The sequence below is a fragment of the Vulpes lagopus genome, chromosome 4 (assembly GCF_018345385.1).
Source record: "Vulpes lagopus strain Blue_001 chromosome 4, ASM1834538v1, whole genome shotgun sequence".
NCBI lineage: Eukaryota > Metazoa > Chordata > Mammalia > Carnivora > Canidae > Vulpes > Vulpes lagopus.
Genome location: NC_054827.1, coordinates 34,823,506 through 34,845,745, shown reverse-complemented (window position 1 = coordinate 34,845,745; position 22,240 = coordinate 34,823,506). Strand labels below are relative to the sequence as shown.

Sequence of the window (22,240 nt, the reverse complement as noted above, 5' to 3'; positions counted from 1 at the left end):
AACTCTCTCTGGTCTGCAGGTTCAGTGCTTCTCTCTGACCTGCACTGCAGTAGCAGGGTACAGAGATGGAAACAGATCATTGATGGGTTTGATTTCATTTTAGAATGGAAGGGAATGTGTAACAACTATTCACATGCCACCTTCAAACTGTTGTTTTCATTAATCAAAGGTCTTAGGCTCGTGTTCTAGAATTGCCTCATTCTTTTATTCAGGCCTCCAATCACTCAACTGAAAAACCTTTTTTGAGCACTGACTATGTGTGATAGAGGATGAGAAACAATAATGAACAAAATAGATACAATCTCTATTCTCTGAGAATTTATTAGTTGTAGGATCTTGAGCAAGTCTCTTGGTCTTTTGGAGACTTATTAATAATCATTTTAAAGTAGGACTATTAGAATGGTAAATCATCAGTACTGAAATGAATCTTTAAAATTGTGTTTTCTCCCCCCTCTAATTACTGGAATGATGAGGTCTCTTAAAGAATTTGGAAAATTAAAAAAAAAATACAAAAAAATCAACAAAATGAAAGACAACCTCCTGAATGGGAGAAAATATTTGCAAATGATATATCCAATAAGCAGTTAATATCCAAAATTTGTAGAAGTTCTACAAGTCAACACCAAACCCCTCCACCCACAAGTATTCCAATTAAAAACTGGGCGGAAGCCATGAATAGACATTTTCCCAAAGAAGACACATACAGATGGCAGACACATGAAAAGATGCTCAACAATACTAATCATCAGGGAAATGCAAATTAAAACCACAGTGAGGTATCACTTTATGCCTGTCAGAATGACTGGAATAAAAAAGACAAGAAATAATAAATGTTGGCGAGGATGTGGAAAAAAGGGAACCTTTGTGCACTCTTGGTAGGAATTCAAATTGCTGCAGCCATTGTGGAAAATAGTATGGAGCTTCCTCAAAAATTAAAAATAGAATTACGGTATGCTGCAGTAATTCTACTACTATGTATTTGCCTGATGAAAGTGAAAACACTAATTTGAAAAGTTACATGCACCCCTGTTTATTGCAGTACTTTTTATGGTAGTCAGAGTAGGGAAGCAACCCAAGTGTCCATCAATAGATAAATGGATAAAGAAGATGTGACATGTGTGTGTATGTATGTAGATAGATAGATAGATAGATAGATAGATAGATGATAGATACTACATAATAGATAAATAGATAAGGGGGATTAGGAGTGCACCTATCCTGGTGAGCACTAAGAAATGTATACAATTAGGGATCCCTGGGTGGCGCAGCGGTTTGGCGCCTGCCTTTGGCCCAGGGCGCGATCCTGGAGACCCGGGATCGATTCCCACGTCGGGCTCCCGGTGCATGGAGCCTGCTTCTCCCTCTGCCTGTGTCTCTGCCTCTCTCTCTCTCTCTGTGACTATCATTAAAAAAAAAAAAAAAAAAAAAAAAAAAAAGAAATGTATACAATTATTAAAATCATTATATTGTATACCTGAAACTAATATACCTTTGCATGTTAATTATACATGAATTAAAAAGGAAGATGGCAGCCCAGGTGGCTCAGCCGTTTAGCGCTGCCTTCCGCCCAGGGTGTGATCCTGAAGACCCGGGATTGAGTCCCACATCGGGCTCCCTGCATGGAGCCTGCTTCTCCCTCTGCCTGTGTCTCTGCCTCTCTCTCTCTCTCTCTCAATTTCTGTGTCTCTCATAAATCAATAAATCAATCTTAAAAAAAAAATAAAAAGGAAGATGTGGGGTCTGTGTGTGTGTGTGTGTGTGTGTGTGTGTGTGTGTGTGTGTAACAATGTTACTCAGCCACAGAAGATAATGACATCTTGCCATTTCCAACAACATGGATGGAGCTAGAGGATATCATAATAAATGAAATAAGTCCAAGAAAAAAACAAATACCTTATGGTTTCATTGATATGTGCATTATAAAAAACAAAACAAAAAAGCAGACCTATAAATAGATGAAACTGGTGGTTGCCAGAATGGAAGGGGACAGTGTGTTGGGCAAAATGGGGGAAGGGGAGTGAGATGTACAGGCTTCTAAGTATGGTATGAATAAGTCATGCAGGTAAAAGGTATAGTGTAGGAAATATAGTCGATGGTATTGTAATAGTGTTGTAGGGTGACAGAAATTTTTAAAACTACATAAGAAAAATTGAAATCACCTGTCATCCATGATAAGCAATGTTAATTAACCCTTTGGTATATTTCTCCCTGGAATTTTTCTATGTGTACATATACTATATATATATATAGTATAAAAATGGCATCGTTTATATTCTTGTTTGAAAGTGACTTTTTCTTGATATTATTTGATAGATTTTTAAAATGTCATTGATATTATTAATGTATTTGATGATGGCAGTTTGGTAATCTATCATATAGATATAATGTTTATTCTTCTCACTTAGGATATCTAATTTATTTTCTCAATTTCACTATTATAAGCAAATGGCAATACATGTTTTTGCTTCCTTAAAATCAATTCATAGAAGTAGAATTATTGGATTGAACAGGTTTTTCTGTTTTGAATATATATTGCAAAATTTCTATCCTGGAAGCTTATATCAATTTATATGCCTAGTAACTATGTACGAGAATCTTCATTTTCCTGTATCTTCACCAATATAGGTATATTTATTTTGAAAATATTTGTTCATTTAATGGTGAAAAATATTTTTTTTATTTAAAAATTAAAAGGTAGAATTTGGATGAACTTGTTATATGTTTTAGCTATTTGCTTTTCTGCAATTCTTATATCTTTTTCCTATCTTAATATTTTTAAATAAATTTGTTAGAATACTGTATCTTAGGTATTAAACCATTTTATTTTACATCTTACAAATATTTTTCCTATTTTATGGTTTACCTCTTATATGTATTCAAAATTAAAAAAATCTATTTTTAAAAGCTATATCTATCAGGCCTTCTTTTGCTTTGCTGTTTAGAAAACTTCCCAATGACAAAGTTAGACATAAGTTTCTAGTTTTCTTTTGGTTCCAAGTTATTGGATCTATTTTGGAAGTTTTTTATTCTATTTGCCCATTTGTTCCGATCTTTCATATGTAAAATCTCCAGTATCATTTTTTTTTCCACTTCTTTATCTGATCCCTCCCCTTTCTAGGAAGTGTCTCTATGTTGACTTCTACACTGATCTGCAGTACTGGTTCTGCTTTTGTACTGATGTGAAAGACATTCAAAATTAAACCATGATATTTTTTATGTCCTTTTTTATTAACTCAGGCAGTACATCCTTATTTCAATCAGCTGTCTTATCTCATCTTTTAGCTTTCACCCTCAGTCTGTATTTTCTTGAATTAAATGAATGAAGCATGTGCCATTTAAAATATACTTCTATTTATTGTAGGAAATATTTTGCAAATAATTGCTTTATGTCTTTTCCTTGAGTGTTATCCAAAGTCTTCTTTTCTATTACAGAAGTTTTTCCTAGGTGCTACCAGTCCTTGGCAGAATAGAGGTTATGAAAGGCCTCCTATTTGTCCCTAGTGTGTGAGGATTGGCTTTTGATCCTTTCATGTTACCCCTGAAAGCTTGCAGGTTTTCTGATCTGATCCATTTGTAGGACCATTTCTGGAGGTCTGGAACGTGGGTCCTTGGGCAGTTCCAGCAGAGGAGATTTATTTCTTCCTTATAGGGGATGTTTCTCTTTTGAGATCTTTAGTTGACCCATCTTCGACTCTAGATATAGGGAGTTTCTGTATCGAGTCTCTAACCTGTGATAATAAGGAAAGATGCCTCACTCTGGAAAAGAGTCCCAGTCATCATAGGGTATCTCCAACACTTGGGGTTTTCTCTTTGTTTTTATCTATACTTAACCTTGACTTCCTAGTGAAGTTGTGCTCTGGCTTTTTTGGGGCTCAGCCCTGGAGCTCTCAACCTGGAAGTGTTATGTGAGACTGTACCAGATTGCCTTCTCCTTCCTGAGGGATGGAGCCCCTATCTCACATTCACCAGTCATTCTCAGGTAGCTGAGGAGTTAGACACTTGGTATTTGTTGTCTTTCCCTTAATCAGCTCTTCTTCACCCTAGAATGAGTATAAACAGCTCAAAATTGGTGGCATGTGAGAATCACTTTTCTGTAATTATCAGTATTTCAGGTTTTCCCTTTTTATTATACTCTTTGGCTTATTTTAACTGGTTTCTGGAAGAGGTATAATTAGATACCTAAGATGAAATAAAATGGTGAAGACTTAACTAGGAAATCAGGAATGGATCTTAAAGTTTATTTGAAATAACACCTCTCCTGCCAGCCTCACAACTGTGATTTGAGGATAAAATGAGATGGTAAATGTCAAAGGACTTTGAAGGCTGTTTGGAGCATTATGCAAATATTAAGTTACTTTGTTATCTTTTCATTTTGTGAGACCAGAAATCAGTAGCCTTTTTGGAAGCAAATTTGAGTTGTGAATTTTTTAAGGGTATGTGATAATGGAAGATGGCTATTTAGGTGAAGCACAAAGCCATTCTATTTCAATGTGGTCCACCCCCTTCTTTCACACAATACTTCTGAAATAGAGGTTTGTCTTGTTCTTTATCCCCTCAAAAGGAAGGCTGGCCTGAATTTCCACTTTAGACTATTTCTTTGAGTGCCAGGAGATTGTTTCAGTCAAAGAAACTAATCTGCAGATAGGTCTGCCCCCTGCACAATGCCCAGCATCAGGGGCAAAGGCTTTAATTAAAATGGAAGAGTTGGTAATTTCTGGCCTATCTGGGAAGCTTAAAGTTGATGTGGTTTGAATGAAAGTAATGACTTTTGCTTAAAATGCAAATATTAATGCGAGGGCCAGGGACTGACTTTTGGTGCAAGCGAGAGACTGTAATTTCTTTTTCATGGCTCTTCCCTTAAAGGAATAGTCCTTTTTTTCCCTCTGAAACTCTGTAATATATACATTTAACATGCCAGGTATTTTTTTCTCCTTACATTTCCTTTAATTTGGCAATTAATCTTTTTAAACTCTTAAAAGCAGTGTGTATTTTAGGTATTCATAAATCTTTGAAAAAATCAGAAGGATTTGTTTTTGTTGTTCATATTTATTTGGATGACATAAATGCATTTCAGAAATGGCTTTCCTTCCAGTTTGGTTGTCTGAATGGCATTTTCCCACTGTGCCTATAGTCTCCATTTATACACAGGAAGTGGAATGATCACATCGTGAAGAGGACCTATATTTACCATGGCTTTTGTATGTACCAAGATAAAGTTTTAAAGATTTTATTTATTTATTCATGAAAGACACACACAGAGAGAGGCAGAGACACAGGTAGAGGGAGAAGCAGGCTCCATGCAGGGAGCCTGATGGGACTCAATCCTGGGTCTCCAGGACCACGCCCTGGGCTGAAGGCAGCGCTAAACCGCTGAGCCACCAGGGCTGCTCCCAAGATAAAGTTTTAAAAGTTAAAGTAATGTGTATTGCTCTTGGGTTCAGTAGGCTCATCAAATCACCAAGTATTGCAGTGAAAATAATGATACATTTTGAATGTGGATAAGACATTAACAAGGGTAGATGGAGATGTAGTCAATTATACCAGTATATGAATATATGAGTATAAAAGCATTCCAGATCAGTGTGCTTTTTTTTTTTTTTTTTTTTTACTAATTATAATCATTATAAGTAGAAAGTATACTTATTGAAGAATGACAGTAGCTTGAGCATTGTGAAGTTATTACTTTAGGGTAAGGGAAAATTTGTTGTAGAAATAAAGAATGAAAATCATCCATACTTTCTCTACCTTAATAAGTCATGCTTGTTTTTATTTTTCCTTTCTACTTCTTATTGATATCCTTACAAATATTTATATAATTTTGATCACAGTATATAAGCAATTTTTGGCTTAGCATTTTTCATTCAGCATTAATTATGTAGAAAGTATTTTTTCAATTTCTAACGGAACATAAGGACATCCAGTAGCTGCTTTAACCAGCCTCTTGTCAGACATATAACTGCTTCCCTGATTTGCTATTCCTGGTTAGGGAATGTGCAGTGAACATCTTTGCTCAAATTTAAGTTTAACTTTTTATGGGAAGGTTTTTGTTTGTTTGTTTGTTTGTTTGTTTGTTTGTTTTTAGAATAAATTGGAAGCAGTGAGGTTACCATGCCAAATTTCAAGCAATTTCTGGTAGGTCAGGGGTGGAGAGGAGACCTTTGGAGGAAGACACTTCTTGTAACTCAGTGCGTCCAGCCTTGAGGAAGAGGGGAGTATGCCAGGAAGCAAGGAGAGGACTCACTAGCAGAGCTGCACCCTGCTGTGCCCAAGATTGTGAATCCGAGAAACCACCGAGGAGCCGACACCGATGCAAACACACGAGGGTTTATTTACAAGCTTGAGCTTGGGTCCAAGTACACCCGACACAGCGGAGCAGGGACTTGGACCCCGAGGTGGGTTCCAGCTTAGTTTTAAGGGCTGGTCTAGGGGACCTCCAGAAGTGGGGGAGGAATTTCTCAAGTTCTGTTTACATTCTGATATGGGGCTTTCAAGGGCATTGAGCTCTGTTCTCATTATGATATGGGACTTTCTGCCACTTGTGTTGAGCTCTGTTGTCATTCCTAACATGGGGCTTTCTAGGATGTTAAGCTGTAAGCTGTTTTCTTCCTGTAACTGAAGTAAGGTAAAGTTCAGCTCTTATTCACAGGGGCCTGGGATGGGTGTACTTGCGCTAACTCTGAACTTAAAGTAGAATGGCCTTAATTTTCTCAGCCTCCGCACGCCCCAATGTTGAAGGTTCCAAGGCCAAGGCAGGTGAGTTGTAGGGTACCTGGAAGCATTTTGCTACCAACCTTTCTCTTCATCAACCGGTATCTTTTGGAAGTAGTGTTGGGTTTGGATCAGTCTACCTGGACAGGTGTGATTCCACACTCCTCTCACTGAGAAGTAGACTGTCTTTAGGGTTTTTACTTCCTATTCTAAGTCAGGGTTCGCTTGTGGGCAGGAAAGGCTTTGAGTCCAGTCCCTGGCATCCAGGGGAAAAACAGCAGGAAGGCAGAGGCAATGGGGATGCAGTTACATGATTAACTAGAATCCCTCCACCATCATTCCAGAATGAGGTGGGATTTTCCAAAGCTCTGTTTTTCTTCACCATACTCAAGGGCAAAAGCAGTACCTGGAGGGTGGTCAGTTCTTCCATCAAAACTGGAGGCTGGGTGAGTTGGCAGAGAACAACAGGCCTTTAATGAACAAAATCTCTAATAAGGCTCAGATTCTAAAATTTCTTGTCACTAATGGCCTCACAGCAGAGCTTAACATACAGGTTTTTACTAGTTTTGTCAAACTGCAATTAAATAACCTAGTGAACTCTGCCTTTGCTGAAAAGAATCTTTTTGAAAGAAATGTGATATTTTAATGAAAGGAAGAACTCCATCCACAAAACAGGCCACATTATGAGATTTCCAATTTTGCCATGATTTTGTTCTCTGGGAATCCAGGGCTTCTAGTAGACTGATGATATTAGGTACTGTGATTCTTTCTTCTATGGTAACAAATGCAGCACTAAAAGCCCTCTTCCGCCACATTGGAGCTCTCACTGGTATCACTTTGTCTTTTCACTAATTGCCTATCCATGGTGCTTTTCTCCAGCCCAGCCTCTGTGGCCATATTCAGCAACCTGCAGGTTTTTAAATGCTCTTTTTTTTTTTTTTTTTTTTTTAACTGTAGCAGTATCTTCACTTTTCCACTATCCCTTGCTTCCAAAAAACCAACAAAACTAAAAAAATATATACAGATTTTACTAATCAGCATATTTCTCTGCAAAAAAACCTGCACTACTCTGCACTGACTGCATCATTCTCAAAAACATGCAGAAGCTGAATAGTGCTATTGAAATCATCTGGCACAGGTTCTCATAGGTCTCAATTTTGCTGTCCTACCAATCTCCCAGGCAAACAAGACTCCAGGTAACCTTTGATCACACCTTACAATACAACCTAGAAATGGCTACAAATATATTTCAAAATCACACATCAATACTTTTACACATCTGTAGTATCTTTCATGTTCCATTAGCACCTTTAAACCCATTTAAAGGCCTTAAAAATATTCCAAGACTGTGTAGAAGCATGTTTTTTTTAGAAGCACAATAAAGGAATGAAAAAAGTGATAAAGAGGAAAGCCTGACTGAGGGATTTACATCATATCCTGTGAACAAGTTGCAATTTGCTGTGTGTCCTCTGAAAATCACTTTGCCTTTGTGGCTAATCCATGAAGGCAAACCATCATGCAGGAGATTGGCTGGAGCCCACGTGTAAGTAAAGGCAAAGTGGAACTAAGGCCTGGAAAAGAAGGAAATAAGCCCTGAGCAAAGGAAGGAGTTAGGGAATCAGAATTAGGTAGTGATGGATTCAAGGAGAATTGATATCACTGCACTTGTAGATTCTGAATTCAGGATTGGTGCCCTCACTGGTGAGATATGTTAAGCATTATATAGATTGCAATTTTTCATATGCACTGTATGCACTGCTTCATTTGAATCTCACAGCAACCCTAATAAATATTGTGTTCATTTTGTACACAGAGAAAATGAGACTCATTTTAGCCATAAACAAATTAGACCGACTTGCTCAATATCACACAACAGAGAGTCATGGAGCTGCACTTGGGTTCTGAACTTGCGCTGCTGTTAGTACCCTTCACTTGGCCATCCTGCCTCAGGCGGCACCTGAGAAGTTAGAACTGCAGTATTCTTTAAAGGTGAGGGAAGTTCAGGTGGACTCTCAGTTGAGCAAAGGAATACAGGAAGGATAGAACTAAAATATGATTGAGTTCTTCATGCTGCACATAGATCCGTCCATAGGGGCGGAAACCCATAGTCCTACTAATCCTGCAGGAGGCGGGGCTTTAATCCTTCATCTGCTCTGCCTGTTGACATGCAGTTTGGGCTCTTATCAGTCCTCAGACTTGCACATGATATCTTTTGTTTGCTCATGACATCCGAGTCAGGAAAATCTCTTTCGATAGCGTCTTACTGAGGCTCCAACATGGAGAACCAGACAAAGAGACTCCTGTTGGAGATGCAGTATGTGCCTACTCCCGGAGGGCATTGTCCCCACTTCCTTAGGGCAGGGCAGCAGGAGTGTGAGACAAGGCAGGGGACCTAGCCTTCCATCACAGCCGATCCTTGTAGGATTCTGTCTGCTGATCTGTTCGTATTTTGAGGACAATTAAATATATTATTCACTCCAGGCTTTAAGTCCTAGAGTGCTTTTGCCTTTCTTTTTAAACTATCTTTTCTAATTCTGAAATTATGTTGGCTTTTTATAATTTGGGCAAGTCACTTAACCTATCTGAATCTTCAACTCTCGTAATTTTCAGGAGACGTGGAAAGTGTTTTTAATGAAAGTACTACTTTGCGTTTGCAGTCACTGGCTATGTTTCCAAGGATTTAAAATGCCTTCTCTTTCATAGTGTCTGCTTCTGCTTTTCCTTCCCAGAGTCGAAAACATGCAAGCAAAGTCCGACTGTATTACATGCTTCATCCCAGGGATGGTGGGTGTCCTGCCAAGAGGCTCCGGTCAGAAAATGTGAGTATCTGGAACCATCTGATATCCTTAGATGATTTGTTCAGTTGGCTAAGAATTTTGTAGGGCTAGAGAGTAAAGTCATGTCCACCTTGGCAGGAAAGCTAAGGGAGTAGAGATAGTTCTTATTAAATACTACAGAAAATATTACATGTAAGCAAGTCTTTTTCCTTTTCCTGCCCAAACTTGCCAGTATGGTGTTGGAGGACTTTGCGATGATTCTGTGCTGGGGTGGAGCAGAGAAGGAATATACAGAGGGGACAGAGGGCAGCTGTCTGAAGGGAGGCAGGAGTCATCAGAAGAAAAAGAGTAGGAAAGGTGGCCTAAGGAGAAACCCTGTGAGAAATATCAGATACTTTACTGTTTACACATTTTAGTTTTCTTTTGGTGTATAAAACTGAATGCAAATTTGTTCATTTATAATAAAGACTGTGCACATCTTGCAAATAAAAATACTCTGTTTTTAATCAGTGCCCCTCTTCCTGAGGGAATATTTACTTGGGAAGAAAATGACAATTAGGAAGTTGCTTTGAGGCTGTAAAGACAGAGCAAAGGGTTTACTTCAGCCAGGTCAAGGTAGGGACTAATGAAATAAAAAATCCTTCCTCCCAGCAGGGGTTACTTTTCCTATTGAGTGAATGTTCATATCCATCCATTGCAGAGGTCCTCTGTGATAAACACCACAGATTAAACAGAGATCTCTTGTCCTTTGAGTTCTGAGGAGGCTGCAGGTGTATAATTTATACCCTCTCCCCTCTCTTATGCTTGTGATCCCTTTCTCCTTCTGCTGCTGTAGAGATGCCAGTCTCTTTTCTGACTAAGAATTAATATATGATCATTGAAGAGCAAGCAGTATTTGCAGACTCCTTTGAGAACTTTTTCTTCTGGTTTATCATGGAATCTGTGTATCCTTGAAAATTTGGATCTACCAATGATGTATTTATTAAATTGTTTTCTATAGATTTCTATAATCATAGTATAAGAGTAAATCAGTAAGCAGGAAAAGAAACATAATGAACTTACTTAAAATTTTTTTTAAAATATATTTTACTTATTTATTTAGAGAGGGAGGGAGAGACTCTCAAGCAGACTATGCTGAGTGTGGAGCCTGATGCAGGGATCAATCTCATGACCCTAAGATCATGACCTGAGCCCAAATCAAGAGTTGGATGTTTATCTGAGTGAGCGACCCAGGCACCTCCAAAATGAACTTACTTTTTGAAGGAAATTATTGATGCTTTTATTAGGGTGTATGGTACATTTCAAAGGTGAATAAATAATTTGCCTTAGGCATTTTGACATACAGGTCACAGCATGGAAGCCACCCCAATTCCTCAGTAGGGCTGTGAAAGTTGATGTTGGTAATTATTTGGCCAACTTTCTTTTGTATGGACTCATACCTAACTGTTGGAAGACTGATTATTAAAAAAAAAAAAAAAAGACCAGCCAGAGAGAGTGAGGGAACAAGAGAGAAAACACTTTGATACACCTGAAATTAATATAACATTGGGTTTCAGCCATACTTTAACTAAAAAAACTTAAAAAAAAAATAAATAGAATTTTGACCCACCCCTGTAACAACTAACCTTGGAAACCAACCCATAAATGTATAGTAAGCAGTCTGGGAAGCCTATCTAAGTTAAGCTTATAAGAGGTGAGACCACTATCTCTAGTAATGATCCAGGAAGCCAAACTGTAATCCCTGAAATAATAGGCACCAACTGGTTTGGACTTTCTTAATACCTGATAGCTTTCCTAATTTTTATCTGTGCTTCCAATTTGGAACCAGTTAGAGAAAGCCAAATATGTACCCCTAATCAATCACATAGGATGTGTACTTCTTGTTTGCCTACCTATCATTTTTTTTTTTTTTTTCCTACCTATCATTTTTGCACATGAACAGCCTCCAGTCAGGGCACCCTTGAGGCCTCCCCTTTATTCTATTACAAAGCTTTCCTGCTTGTCTGCTTGCCTTTGAGTCTCCTCCAAATGCATGTGATGGTGGCTAACATCCTTGCTATGGTAAGTTCTGAATAAATAGCCTTTCTTTTTCCCATCTGGTTGGTCTTTGTTTATTACCATGGGGTTGTAAAATGGAGATAAAAGGAACATCTAATGTACAGTTTTATCATAAGGCCCAAATGAGATAACTCATTTATTCAGCACTTAGTTTCCAAAGTCTTTCTCCATGGATTATTATTATTGAGCCTCTCTCCACCAATACCCTGCTTCTTGGGAGAATGCAACACTCTGTTCCACTTGCCACTCCATCCTTGCCCATCCTCCCCAGTGCTCTGCTTCCAGGGGCTGTGACAGTTTTGTGTCACAGTTTTACCTAAGAACAGTTTCATGGCTTCCCTGAATACCCAACAGAGTGAGTGATCTTCTGAAAATAGAGAAAACTTGTTGCTGAGTTTCCACATCCTGACGATACCTGAACCTTGGGTGCATATTGATTCCTAAAACTGGTGGGGCTTATAATTAATGGCAGTCATCTCTTCCTCCCCACTTCTTAGCCTTCTGGGAATACGTAGTAATTCCAAATTTACATACAGATGAACAGAAGTGCCTATTATTATTTCCAAGGTCTATTATCATTTCTACTCCAGGTCATTTGACCTTGTTTTTGTTGTTTTTCAAAAACTTAAAAATTCATTTCTGCCTCCTATCCTGGCATTCCCAGATTTTTAAATTCCCCCTTCATATGCTTTACTTGTTAGAATCCTCATTTGAACATTGATGTTTTTTTCCCTGAAATTGTAGAATGAGACATTTTCCTCCTGGGCCACAGACTAAAATTAAATGTGAAATAAATTGTTATAGTTGATTGCCTTAGTGAAATTTTCTGTAATCCTGTGAGCATTAGAGCCAAAAAGGACTTTGGAGAACATCTAGTTTATTGAAAGTCTCAGGTTTTCAAGATACTTTTTAGTATCTTCTCACCTGCTTTGGGGGAAAAAAATCTACTTAAGAAACAATATTTTTAAGTAAAAAGATGATTTAGTTTTACTTTTATTTTTATTCTGTAAGGATAAGTAGCTACCAACAAAAATCACCAGTCAGTATTAAGTAAATAGTGTTTTTACATGAAATTAATAGAATTCCTTCTCAGTGGAGAAACTTGACATTTGGTTAGTGTGATCATGCTTATCACTTTTAAATATGTTTATGATTTCCTATAGGTCTGGGATATTCAATGGAGCTGAAGTACCCCCAAGAACTTTCATGGGTTCCTAAAATCCTAGGTTTCAGATCTGAACAACTCTATCTGATTTCATCCCATCTTGTAACAAAAATGAAAATAAGGCCCAAAGAAGTACGATGACTTGCCCAAATTACTCAGGCCTGAGATTAAGACTGTTCTTGCTTCCCTAAATTCTATTCCTACTGCTGTTCCCACATATCTTGAAATTGTACCTTATATTTAGGCATTGAAGCCATTGCTGGGTCCAGAGCCAGAGAGCAGTGCTGTTCTGGGGCAAAGTAATAATAGCTTGTGCTTAGCAGGCACTTCCCACTTATATTCTAAATGTTTTACATACATTAGCACATTTAATCCTCACTCCTGTGTAGGGTAGGAACTATCATTATCCCCACTTTACAGAAAAGCAAGCTGAAATAGAGAAATTAAGTCACTTGACTCTGGTTACACCACTGGTAAGTGGCAAAGACAAGGCTGGGGAAATATAAAACAAAACCAGAGAAAATTTGTCTGGTGCTGCAAACTAGCTCACCATGTCACTTCCTGGTATAGATGGTAAGCATCAAGTAAGTGCTAGGGGGACAGAGAGAAAGAACCCAGACCCTTCCCCAACAGAAATCAGGAACTAATTTGGAGAGGGGTTCAGTATATGCAGTCATGTCTTCTAATTCAGCGTGATAGCTGGACAGGTGCTACCATAGATGTCTCCCAGGGCATCATCTGGTACCCTGGAAGGGTCCCCAACCTCTCCTGGAAAAAGTTGTCTGGAGAAAGTGACACTGAACTGATTTTTGAGAGATGGGTGACCCCTTATTCATGTGGGTGATTCTAGTGAATAAGGTGGGCAAAGGGCTCTTTTCTAAAAATTTTTAAGAAAGATTTTATTGATTGAGAGACAAAGAGACTCTGTGCCTGTGTGAGAGGGGAGGGGCAGAGGGAGAGGGAGAGGGAGAAGCAGACCCTGCTTCTCACTGAGCAGGAGCCCAAGGCAGGGCTCCATCCCGTGACCCTGAGATCACGACCTGAGCCAAAGCAGCCCCCTCACCAACTGAGCCACCCAAGTGCCTCACAAAATATGCTTCTGAGTGTGGAGTCAACACGAGTAATGTCTTCAGGGAAACAAAATTCAGAGGTATTTCTAGAGTGTAAAATGCCAGTGGGTAGCTGTGTTAGATTCCCAGGACTGCTGTAAAAAAGTACCACAAACTAGGTGGCTAAAAACAACAGAAATTTATTTTCTCACAGTTCTAGAGGCTACAAGTCTGAATCAAGGTGGAGACAGGGCCTCCCTCTGGAGGCTCTGATTGAAGATCAGTTCCATGCTTCTCTCCCAGCTGCTGGCGGCTGCTGGCACTGCTTGGTGTTCCTTGGCTTACAGCTGCATCAGGCCAATCTGCTTCTATTTTCATCTGGACTCTTCCTTGTGTGTGTCTCTGTGTGTTCTCTCCTCTTCTTATAGAGACAACTGTCATTGGACTTAGAGCCTGCTGTAATAATCCTGTGTGACCTCATTATAATTAATTAATCTGCAGAGATTTTCAAGTGTCACCTGTTCAAGGTGGACGTGAATTTGGAGGGCACAGAATTCACTCAATATAGCAGTGGAGACCAAAGTGAAGTGTGGGATGGTACGAGAAAGGTACAAACATATACTGTGCATAATGTTAGCATTTACTTTGTCAAAATGTTTTCTCAAGTGGTCTGCAGCTTAACTCATGAGCACTTCTCAAAGATAGATGTATTACCCATGAAAGCTGCATGCTTTGGCTTCCAACTGTGTATTGAGAAGTAGAAGTGGGGATTTTGTCCCTGGCTTTGCTATGTTTACTGGTTTTACAGCTTTGTTTTGACTTTCTAAACCTTTATTGCTGTGGTTATAATCAGGACCTCTAAACACTGCCCTGCCTACCTCTCAGAGTTGTTAAGGGACTGAAATAAAAGCTTCCTCTTTGTGAGGCTGCATAATAAATGGTACAGTGTGTGTGGAGACTTCTTTCATTGAGTTTTTAATTTCAATTTTTCTATGCATTCCAATCTTTAGTCTCTACCATGCAATATACAACTTCTACAGTTCAGTTAGGTGCAGGCCAGGTGTTTTCATGTAGAACCCCTGAAGAGCAATTAGGACCCCAATAAGTGTGAGATCATGTTGACTTATGGGTCTTAAAACAAGAGTCAGAAATAACTGCTGGCCAGATGCAGGCCACTGCCTATTCTTGTGAGGTCTGCAAACTAAGAATGGGTTTTACATGCTTACATGTTTGGGGGGGGGGCGGGAATCAAAGAAGAATATATTATCATATGAAAAATACCTGAACTTCAAATTTTAATGTCCACAGATAAAGTCTTTTTGGAACATAGCCACACTCAGTCCTTCACAGCTCTATTCACAGGGCAGCAGCGAACTGGGCTATTGCAATAGACTCCATGTCCCACAAGCCTTAGATATTTCCCCTCCAGCCCTTTACAGAAAGTGTTTGCTGCCCCCTTTGTGAAGTGGACAGTTTCGGTGAAGAAAAGGGGGTTTGCACTCTTCTTGTTGTGTGTCTTTCTGCTTGCAGGGATGATTCCTTTAAGACATTCCAGACTCTCAAAGCTGCCTTGTCCTCTGTTCCTTTTGAGTTTTAGTTTGTTAGTAGCCAGCAGGTTGGAAGTTTTGACCAATAGGAAGTATCATTCCAAACCTCTGAAGGAGAATCGACACCCTTGCTGTTTTGCTTAGGTTCTCTCAATGCAGATAGCCTGCAATTTAGGAAGGAGTCATGTCATAAGAGTTTGTTTGAAGCCTGCAACATTGTGGAAGCAATAAAAACTGGTTTCTTATGCCATCTACACATCAAAGCCACCTCATGGTAGATCAAAACTCTGACTTTTTTGAGATAATCCTGATTTAGGATACTCATACTTGTCACTACAACTCAATAGTATGTCCTGCAAAGTCCAATATTTCCTTTCTAAACTGTACCCAAAAGTGGAATCAAAATTTTGTTATACAGATACACAGATAATAATTTAAGTGAAAACAAGCAAACAAACACACAAACCCAGAAGTCCTCATTAATCCAAATGTGTGCGTGGCACTTGGCTATATATGACTCTCTGGGCCCCAGACTAGGGCTCTAGCTTAGGACTGTGGTTCTGAAACTTACTTATATCATAGTTATCACTTCTACCTAAAATCTGATTCAGAGAGGAGCAAGAAAAGGATTTCCCAAATACAGCTATGAAAAAAATATATATATATTTTTGCCACAACAGGGGTAGTACAGTGGGTCTTTGGTTCTACTGTTGACATATCCTTAGATCATTCTCTTGTTAGCTGGTCACTAATTAAGCCCTCTTTATGTGTCAAGCTTTATGCTAAATATGCTAAATACTTGATAGATATTTTATTTGAACTTTATAAATGCAAGTAGGAATCTTCATTGACTCTATTTAAAAAGGGGTTAAGGAGCACCTGGCTGGCTCTGAAGAGCACGTGACTCTTGATCTTGGGATGGAGGGGTGGAGGCGGTGTTGTAAATTGGGTGTAGAGATTACTTTAAATTTTTAAAAACTATTCTTAAAATTTTTTAAAAAGGGGTGAAGACTGAAGCTTAGGTCAAATATCTTATCTAAACTCACAGATCTTGTGAGTGATACAGCCAAGATTCAAACACAATACAGTTTGGCACTAGAACTGGAGCTCTGTATTACTATGTATTATTCCTTTATTTATTTATTTTTTTAAGAAATGTTAATTGACTTCCTCATAAGAGTCAGGTACTATGTTGATTGCTGAGAATTTCATAGTGAAGGAAACAGATACAGTTGTTATTTAGAGTTTATAGGATAGTGGGCAAGTGGCCATTAATTTAAAGAAAATCATTCAAATATATAAATGAAGTAAAGTAATGAAAAAGCATAGAATGGGGGAAATCATAGGTCTTTGGGATCAGAGAAGCCTTCCCGGAACACCTGATTGCTTCAGCTGTGACTGAAAGGTGGATAAGGATTAACTAGTCAAAGAGGCAAGGGGTAGGTAGAAGAATGCAGGTAGAGGGGACAGCATGTCAAAGACTCTGCAGTTAAAGAAATCACGACACACTTAAAGTAGAAAATGAAAGCCAGTGTGGCTGGTGTTCAGAGATGGAAGCAGGCAGTGATGTCAAATGCAGAGAAGGGATTAGTGGAGAGAGGAATAGAGGTTGATGATTGAGCATCAGGCTTTCAGGAAGCCACTGAGAGTATGGCCTTGAGTGAGGCTAATGGCAGCAACAAACAATGAGGAATACATAGATTTGAGGGATAATTAGGTTGGTAAAAATAGATCCACTGGATAATGGATGTACAACAGAAAGAGATTTCTGAATGACCAGTTCAGAGCTTGCACTGAGTTGTTGCTGCCCCTCCTGCAGGCAAGGTGGTCTTCATCCTTAAGAGCACAATCCAGAGAGCAGAAAGATCTGAGAATCAGGGAAGAAGGTGAGGAAAACCCTTTCTCTAGGTTGTTCCATGTTGGTCCAGGCTGAGCGGAGCTAAAGTTGCATAGAGGTGAGCTTGCCTCCAGCCAAGCAGTAGAGGACAGCAAGAAAGGTGTCTAGTGTACTTTTGTCCTCTGTGTTTCTTCCCAGTAAAGGTTTTGTACTTTTTTTTAATGGTAGGGTGAGGCCTAGTCAGATGCCAGCCCAGGAGCTGGATCCCACAGAGGCAAGGGCAAGAGGTTTGCTACAGGACCACTGATGTCCAAAGTCAGGACAGCATGCTGAATGAATTCAAGTCAGTCGCCAAGTGCAGGGGTTGGGGAGAGATAGTATCAGAACTCTGGTTTCCTGAATTAAGCCAGCAGGGAGTTTTTTGGAGGGCTTCTAGAGATAGATGATGTTGTCAGTGATTATATAATGTGCTTCCAGGAGGAGAACTGGGGTTATTTAAAGAGTTGGAATAACTCAGATGTGGTCTTAGGGCCTAGATCCAGTGACTTCCAGTAGGTCCAGTGTTCTTCCTTAGTTCAAAAAGCAGAGATGGCAAGACCCACAGTTTCAGACTTCATGAGGGCAGAGGCTTTACCTTATTCATCTTTTTACCCCTTCCCATAGAGGTATTCCATAAATTATAGTTCATATTTTCATAATAAGATATTATCCTATTTTTCTTTAAAACAATTATGACTAAAAAATAGTTTTAATAAAAACAGTATCATTTGTATGCAAAGTCTTACAGAGTATTACCATGAGATTATATTTTAGTTATATCCCTATCAAAGTACCTTGTTAAAAGAAGATTTTGTGAAATTGGGTTTGTTCAGGAAAATCTGAGAGTTATGGATATTGTTTCTATGAGAATCTTTACCAGGTGCTTGGCCATATGTGGGTCATCTTCAGAGAGGAAAAATGTAAGGACAGAGAGAGGATGTGGAAGGTCTTGATGTCACAGCATAAGCTGATCTCTCCAGCAGGTGCCTCTGGTGGGGACCCACGTGTTCTGGCTCCATCTCGCCTGTCTGTAACCACCTTGCTCACTTATTAGCTGCCCTCTCACTGGCTGCTCTGTGACTAACTGTTGCCTGTCCTCTCCTGTCTGCCCTGGAGGCTTGACCCTATTTTGTCACAAATCAAGGCTGTTTGTACAGGAGTTGATGTGTAGCTAATGGAGGTAAATGTCCTTCCCATATTCCCACCCAATTTTCGCTGTAAGAAAAAAGGAAACTGGTAGTCAGGAACTTCTCTGGAGGACCTTTTGGCATTATCTCCAGGGTAAACAGGTAGATCATACTTACTGGGCAACATAAAACATGGAAGAGTAGAGGTCAAATGCCTGAGCATGTGTCTTTCACTTTGCATAGCAAATGGGCTCTTAAAAATGAATCAAAATATGTTTTTGTTTAGGATAGTGAGAATAAAAGAATTCTGGGGACCATAGACTTCACTAACTTCAGCTCTCAGATGTCAGTCTATATATTGGCTTTCCTTTCTGTGGAGCTAGCAGGGCTGTGCAGGAACCTCTAGACACAGCTTGATGGCTCACTAGCATGTGGCGGGCGGCCAGGTGGGTTCTTTGGCTTTCTTCTCTGTCTGCTGCATTTCCTCTTTTCAGGTGTCTGCATCTCAAGCAATCTTTCCTTTCTCAATTCTTTCCCCTGATAGATTTCCTTTCTTCATATCCTAGTATTTCACAAAATGTAAGTTTATTCTTCTCTTAAATCCCAACTCTTTCCTGAAAAAATTTTACCACTCACTTTTAATCAAACGTCTGCCCTTTTGTGTCTGGGTCCATTTATCTCCATCTCTTCTCCTGCTGCAGGAAGGGGTATGAGAGGATCTTGCCTCCCTTCTTCCCTTTGTCCTACACAGCACAATGAGTCTTTACTCTCTTAAGGCTATGTCATAAATCATGCCTGCTGTCTTCCCATTAGGCGACCCCATGTGCCCATTCTGTTTCTCCTTAGTAACCTCTGGGCATTCCTCACGCTCCAAATATTATTCTTGCAGAACAAAGAAGTCTGTTTGCTTCACTACATTCTGGTTTGTGACTGTTTGGCTTTGTTTAGGTTGATGTGTTCTTTTAAGAATATATATTTTTTCTTCTTGCCCTAGAAGCAGCCAAGGGTTGTGCCATTAGAATACAAGACACATTAATAACTTCGTGTGACCTGGATTTGGTATAGGTAATGCTGAGACAATGATGAATGTGCCCTGATAAACACCAGAAAGCCTTGAGAAAAATATATTTGAAAAACAGGGATGATGCACTGAGTTCTACTAATTTGAAGTAAAATGTCTTTTTGGACTTGGATCCAGCAAACCTGTTTTGTGCACCTGGCCTGTATCACAGATGATACTGGGAGCTCCATGTGTGTGGTCTTATGTAATTTTCAGAAAACTTTATCATGTGAGCATTACAATGCCCATTTTGTAAATGAGATAAAGAAGGTTCAAAGAGGAAAGACGCGCACGAAACTAGAGGTCATCTGACTTTTGGGCCTTTTTTGCCCATCAGCTTTGATGCATTGCATTTCTTTAAGAACATGCTTTCACTTCTGGCTAAGCCATTTCACATATTGGTGACATGAGTAGTGCTAGGTCCCTCTAGAACAGTCTTTATGGGAGTGGCTCAAAGAATTCTTCCACTCAAGGCTGCAGCAGATTGGGGCAACATTCACGGGGCCATCCTAATCATGTTCTTTTTTTCCCCTCAGGTCCTTACTGGGGGTTGATGGCCTTACACATATTGAAAATCTGTAAGGCAGATACTATATGGTACCACTTGGTTCCGTGTCATGTAAAGGAATGAGCACAGGCATTGGGAACTGCCCTGGGATTGAATATAGCCTCTAATTCCTGCTAGCAGAGTGACCTTTGTCAAGTTCTTGATCTTTCTTAGACTTCGTTTCGCCAACTGAAAAATAGTGGGAACAGCCCATATATTCCATGACTCCCATGAAGAATGAAAATGATCATGAAAACATAAGGAGTAGGGGGCATAGAGCATGGAGGGTAGGTGTTCAACAACTGTCACTTCTTTCCCCTATCTAAAGCACTGGGTAAGAGTGACATTCTTTCTGATACTGTCAGAATCAGATACTGTCTGATACTGTCTGATCAGGGGAAAACACACAACAGACCAATTAGAGTGAGCTGGTGGGGAAATTCATCAGTCTGTATTCAAGGATTAAATGCTGCTGAGAGAGATGTTTTCTATAGAAGCTGTAAGTAATTGCCAAGGAACTAGAGAAACTGAGAAAATATTGCAGTGTTCAATAACATTCTTGTTTTAAAGAACCTAAACTAATACAAAGAGGGAAAAATATGGTGTTGGCATTAGCACATCGGGGTTTGCTTGGAGGAACATGTATGTCTTGTCATTCCTTGGCTGTTATCCAGCACCAATATTTCAGTCTAGCTGGAAGAGAGTCAGATATTTGGAACAGCCCCAGGTGACAGCGCACACTCCCCTCAGCCACATGCACAGTGCAGTTGCTCATATTTCCCTCCCTTCTGCTCACAGGTGGCGTTGTTCAGTCATGGCACAGTGACTTTAATAGAGATTAAAAATGTGGCTGTTTGAGCGTGTCATTCTTGAAGCCCCATTGAAACTCTCTATGGAAGCATATGTGAGTGAATGTGGTACAGGGCCATTACTTACTGCAACAGGAACTGTTCCTCTTGATCTGTGACATTGAATAGCCAAATAGTCTTGTAATCATGTATAATTTGTCTATTAGTTTTGTCTTTTTGCCAAGCATAGTTAAAATTGTGTAGGGAAGGAGATTATTTTTATTGTGAATTCCTGATGGAAAAAAAGGCATTTTTCTTTAGTTATTAACTTGGTTTTTCAGCTGACCTTTAAAGGAATGTCTGTGACTTTAGATACTCAAGAGCTCGGCAAATATTATCCTCCATATAATTTAAATAGTCATTATAGTTTGGGATATAAGCACTGAATGTATATCATAAGACATATATATATTTTTTAATTTTTTAGATTTTATTGTAAAGGAAAAAATCTTGTTTTATTGGTGCATTGAGTGATGGTTGACCTTTTCTAATTAAATTTCCTCTTCACATTTCAACTGTACATAATTCTAGAAGGTCACTGGTTGGTATTAGCAACCCCAGAAATGAATGGTCATGATGTCACATCCTAGAATTGACAAAATAGTTTGTTTGATTTCTCATTATGCAATTGTATCCATTGCTGTAGTGGAGGATGGAAACATTCAAGATGAATTTATGACTGGAAATTTTCTGGAAACCAAGACATGGGTCTTTAGTGTGTTTTTCCTGCTCATCCCTTTCTCCATAAAGATTTTTATTTTTATGTTTTTTTGCATTGTGACATGGCATCTTGGACATCAGTTCTCTGCTTTCATGGCTAATGATGCAAAAAGGAGAGAAAGAGAAGTAAGGGGAAGAGAAAAAGAAAAAAAATGCTATCAAAGCAAAAGTAAAGTTAAATTGTAACCAATGAATATCTGAGCCTGGAAGGGATTTTAAGGCTTCTCAACTCAAGTGTTGTCACCTAGAAATCATATTGAAAACTGTTGTCCTGTCTGCATTTCACTTGGACTTCAAGAAAGGTTGAGAGATCTTAGATGGGTCATTAATCGTTTATGGATTATTTCTTCCTTTGGACCAAATGACCAGTAGTTGCTTTCTGATTTTAATTAATCATGATTTAAATATTCTCTGGAAACCGATATTATGATTCATAACTAAACTAGATCATTGGATTGTTTGTAATTTCAAATATTTATTTTATTTTGTAACACAATAATTATCCACGTAATTCATTAATAATTGCTTTGTGCCTATTCCAGGCATAGAGTAAGTGGTGAGCAAAGCCAGACCCAGAGTCCTTGCCTTCAAGTGAAATGGCAACTCTGATAAACACTGTGCTTGAGTGAGCATGGTGCTGAGAGAGATCATTCAGATGAGGTGACCTGTCTGGGAATTGAGGGACAATTTCTCTGAGTAGTGATTCCTCAGTGACATCTGAAGGGTGCACAGGCAGTAACTGGGTAAAGGTGTAGGTG

The 22,240-nt window shown here is 39.1% G+C and overlaps 1 protein-coding gene across 3 annotated transcripts in view; it reads left to right on the top strand.

Moving 5' to 3' along the window:
- The window catches only part of ZMAT4 (zinc finger matrin-type 4), a 364,991-nt gene that overhangs the window by 107,238 nt on the left and 235,513 nt on the right, over positions 1 to 22,240 (top strand). For all 3 annotated transcript variants that reach the window (XR_005987338.1, XM_041752405.1, XM_041752406.1), the window contains exon 3: positions 9,438 to 9,527. Coding sequence is in view for 2 of the 3 variants with exons in the window: in XM_041752405.1 (XP_041608339.1) it covers positions 9,438 to 9,527 (90 nt within the window). In the remaining variant the exon portion in view is untranslated. The remainder of the gene's footprint in view (positions 1 to 9,437; positions 9,528 to 22,240) is intronic.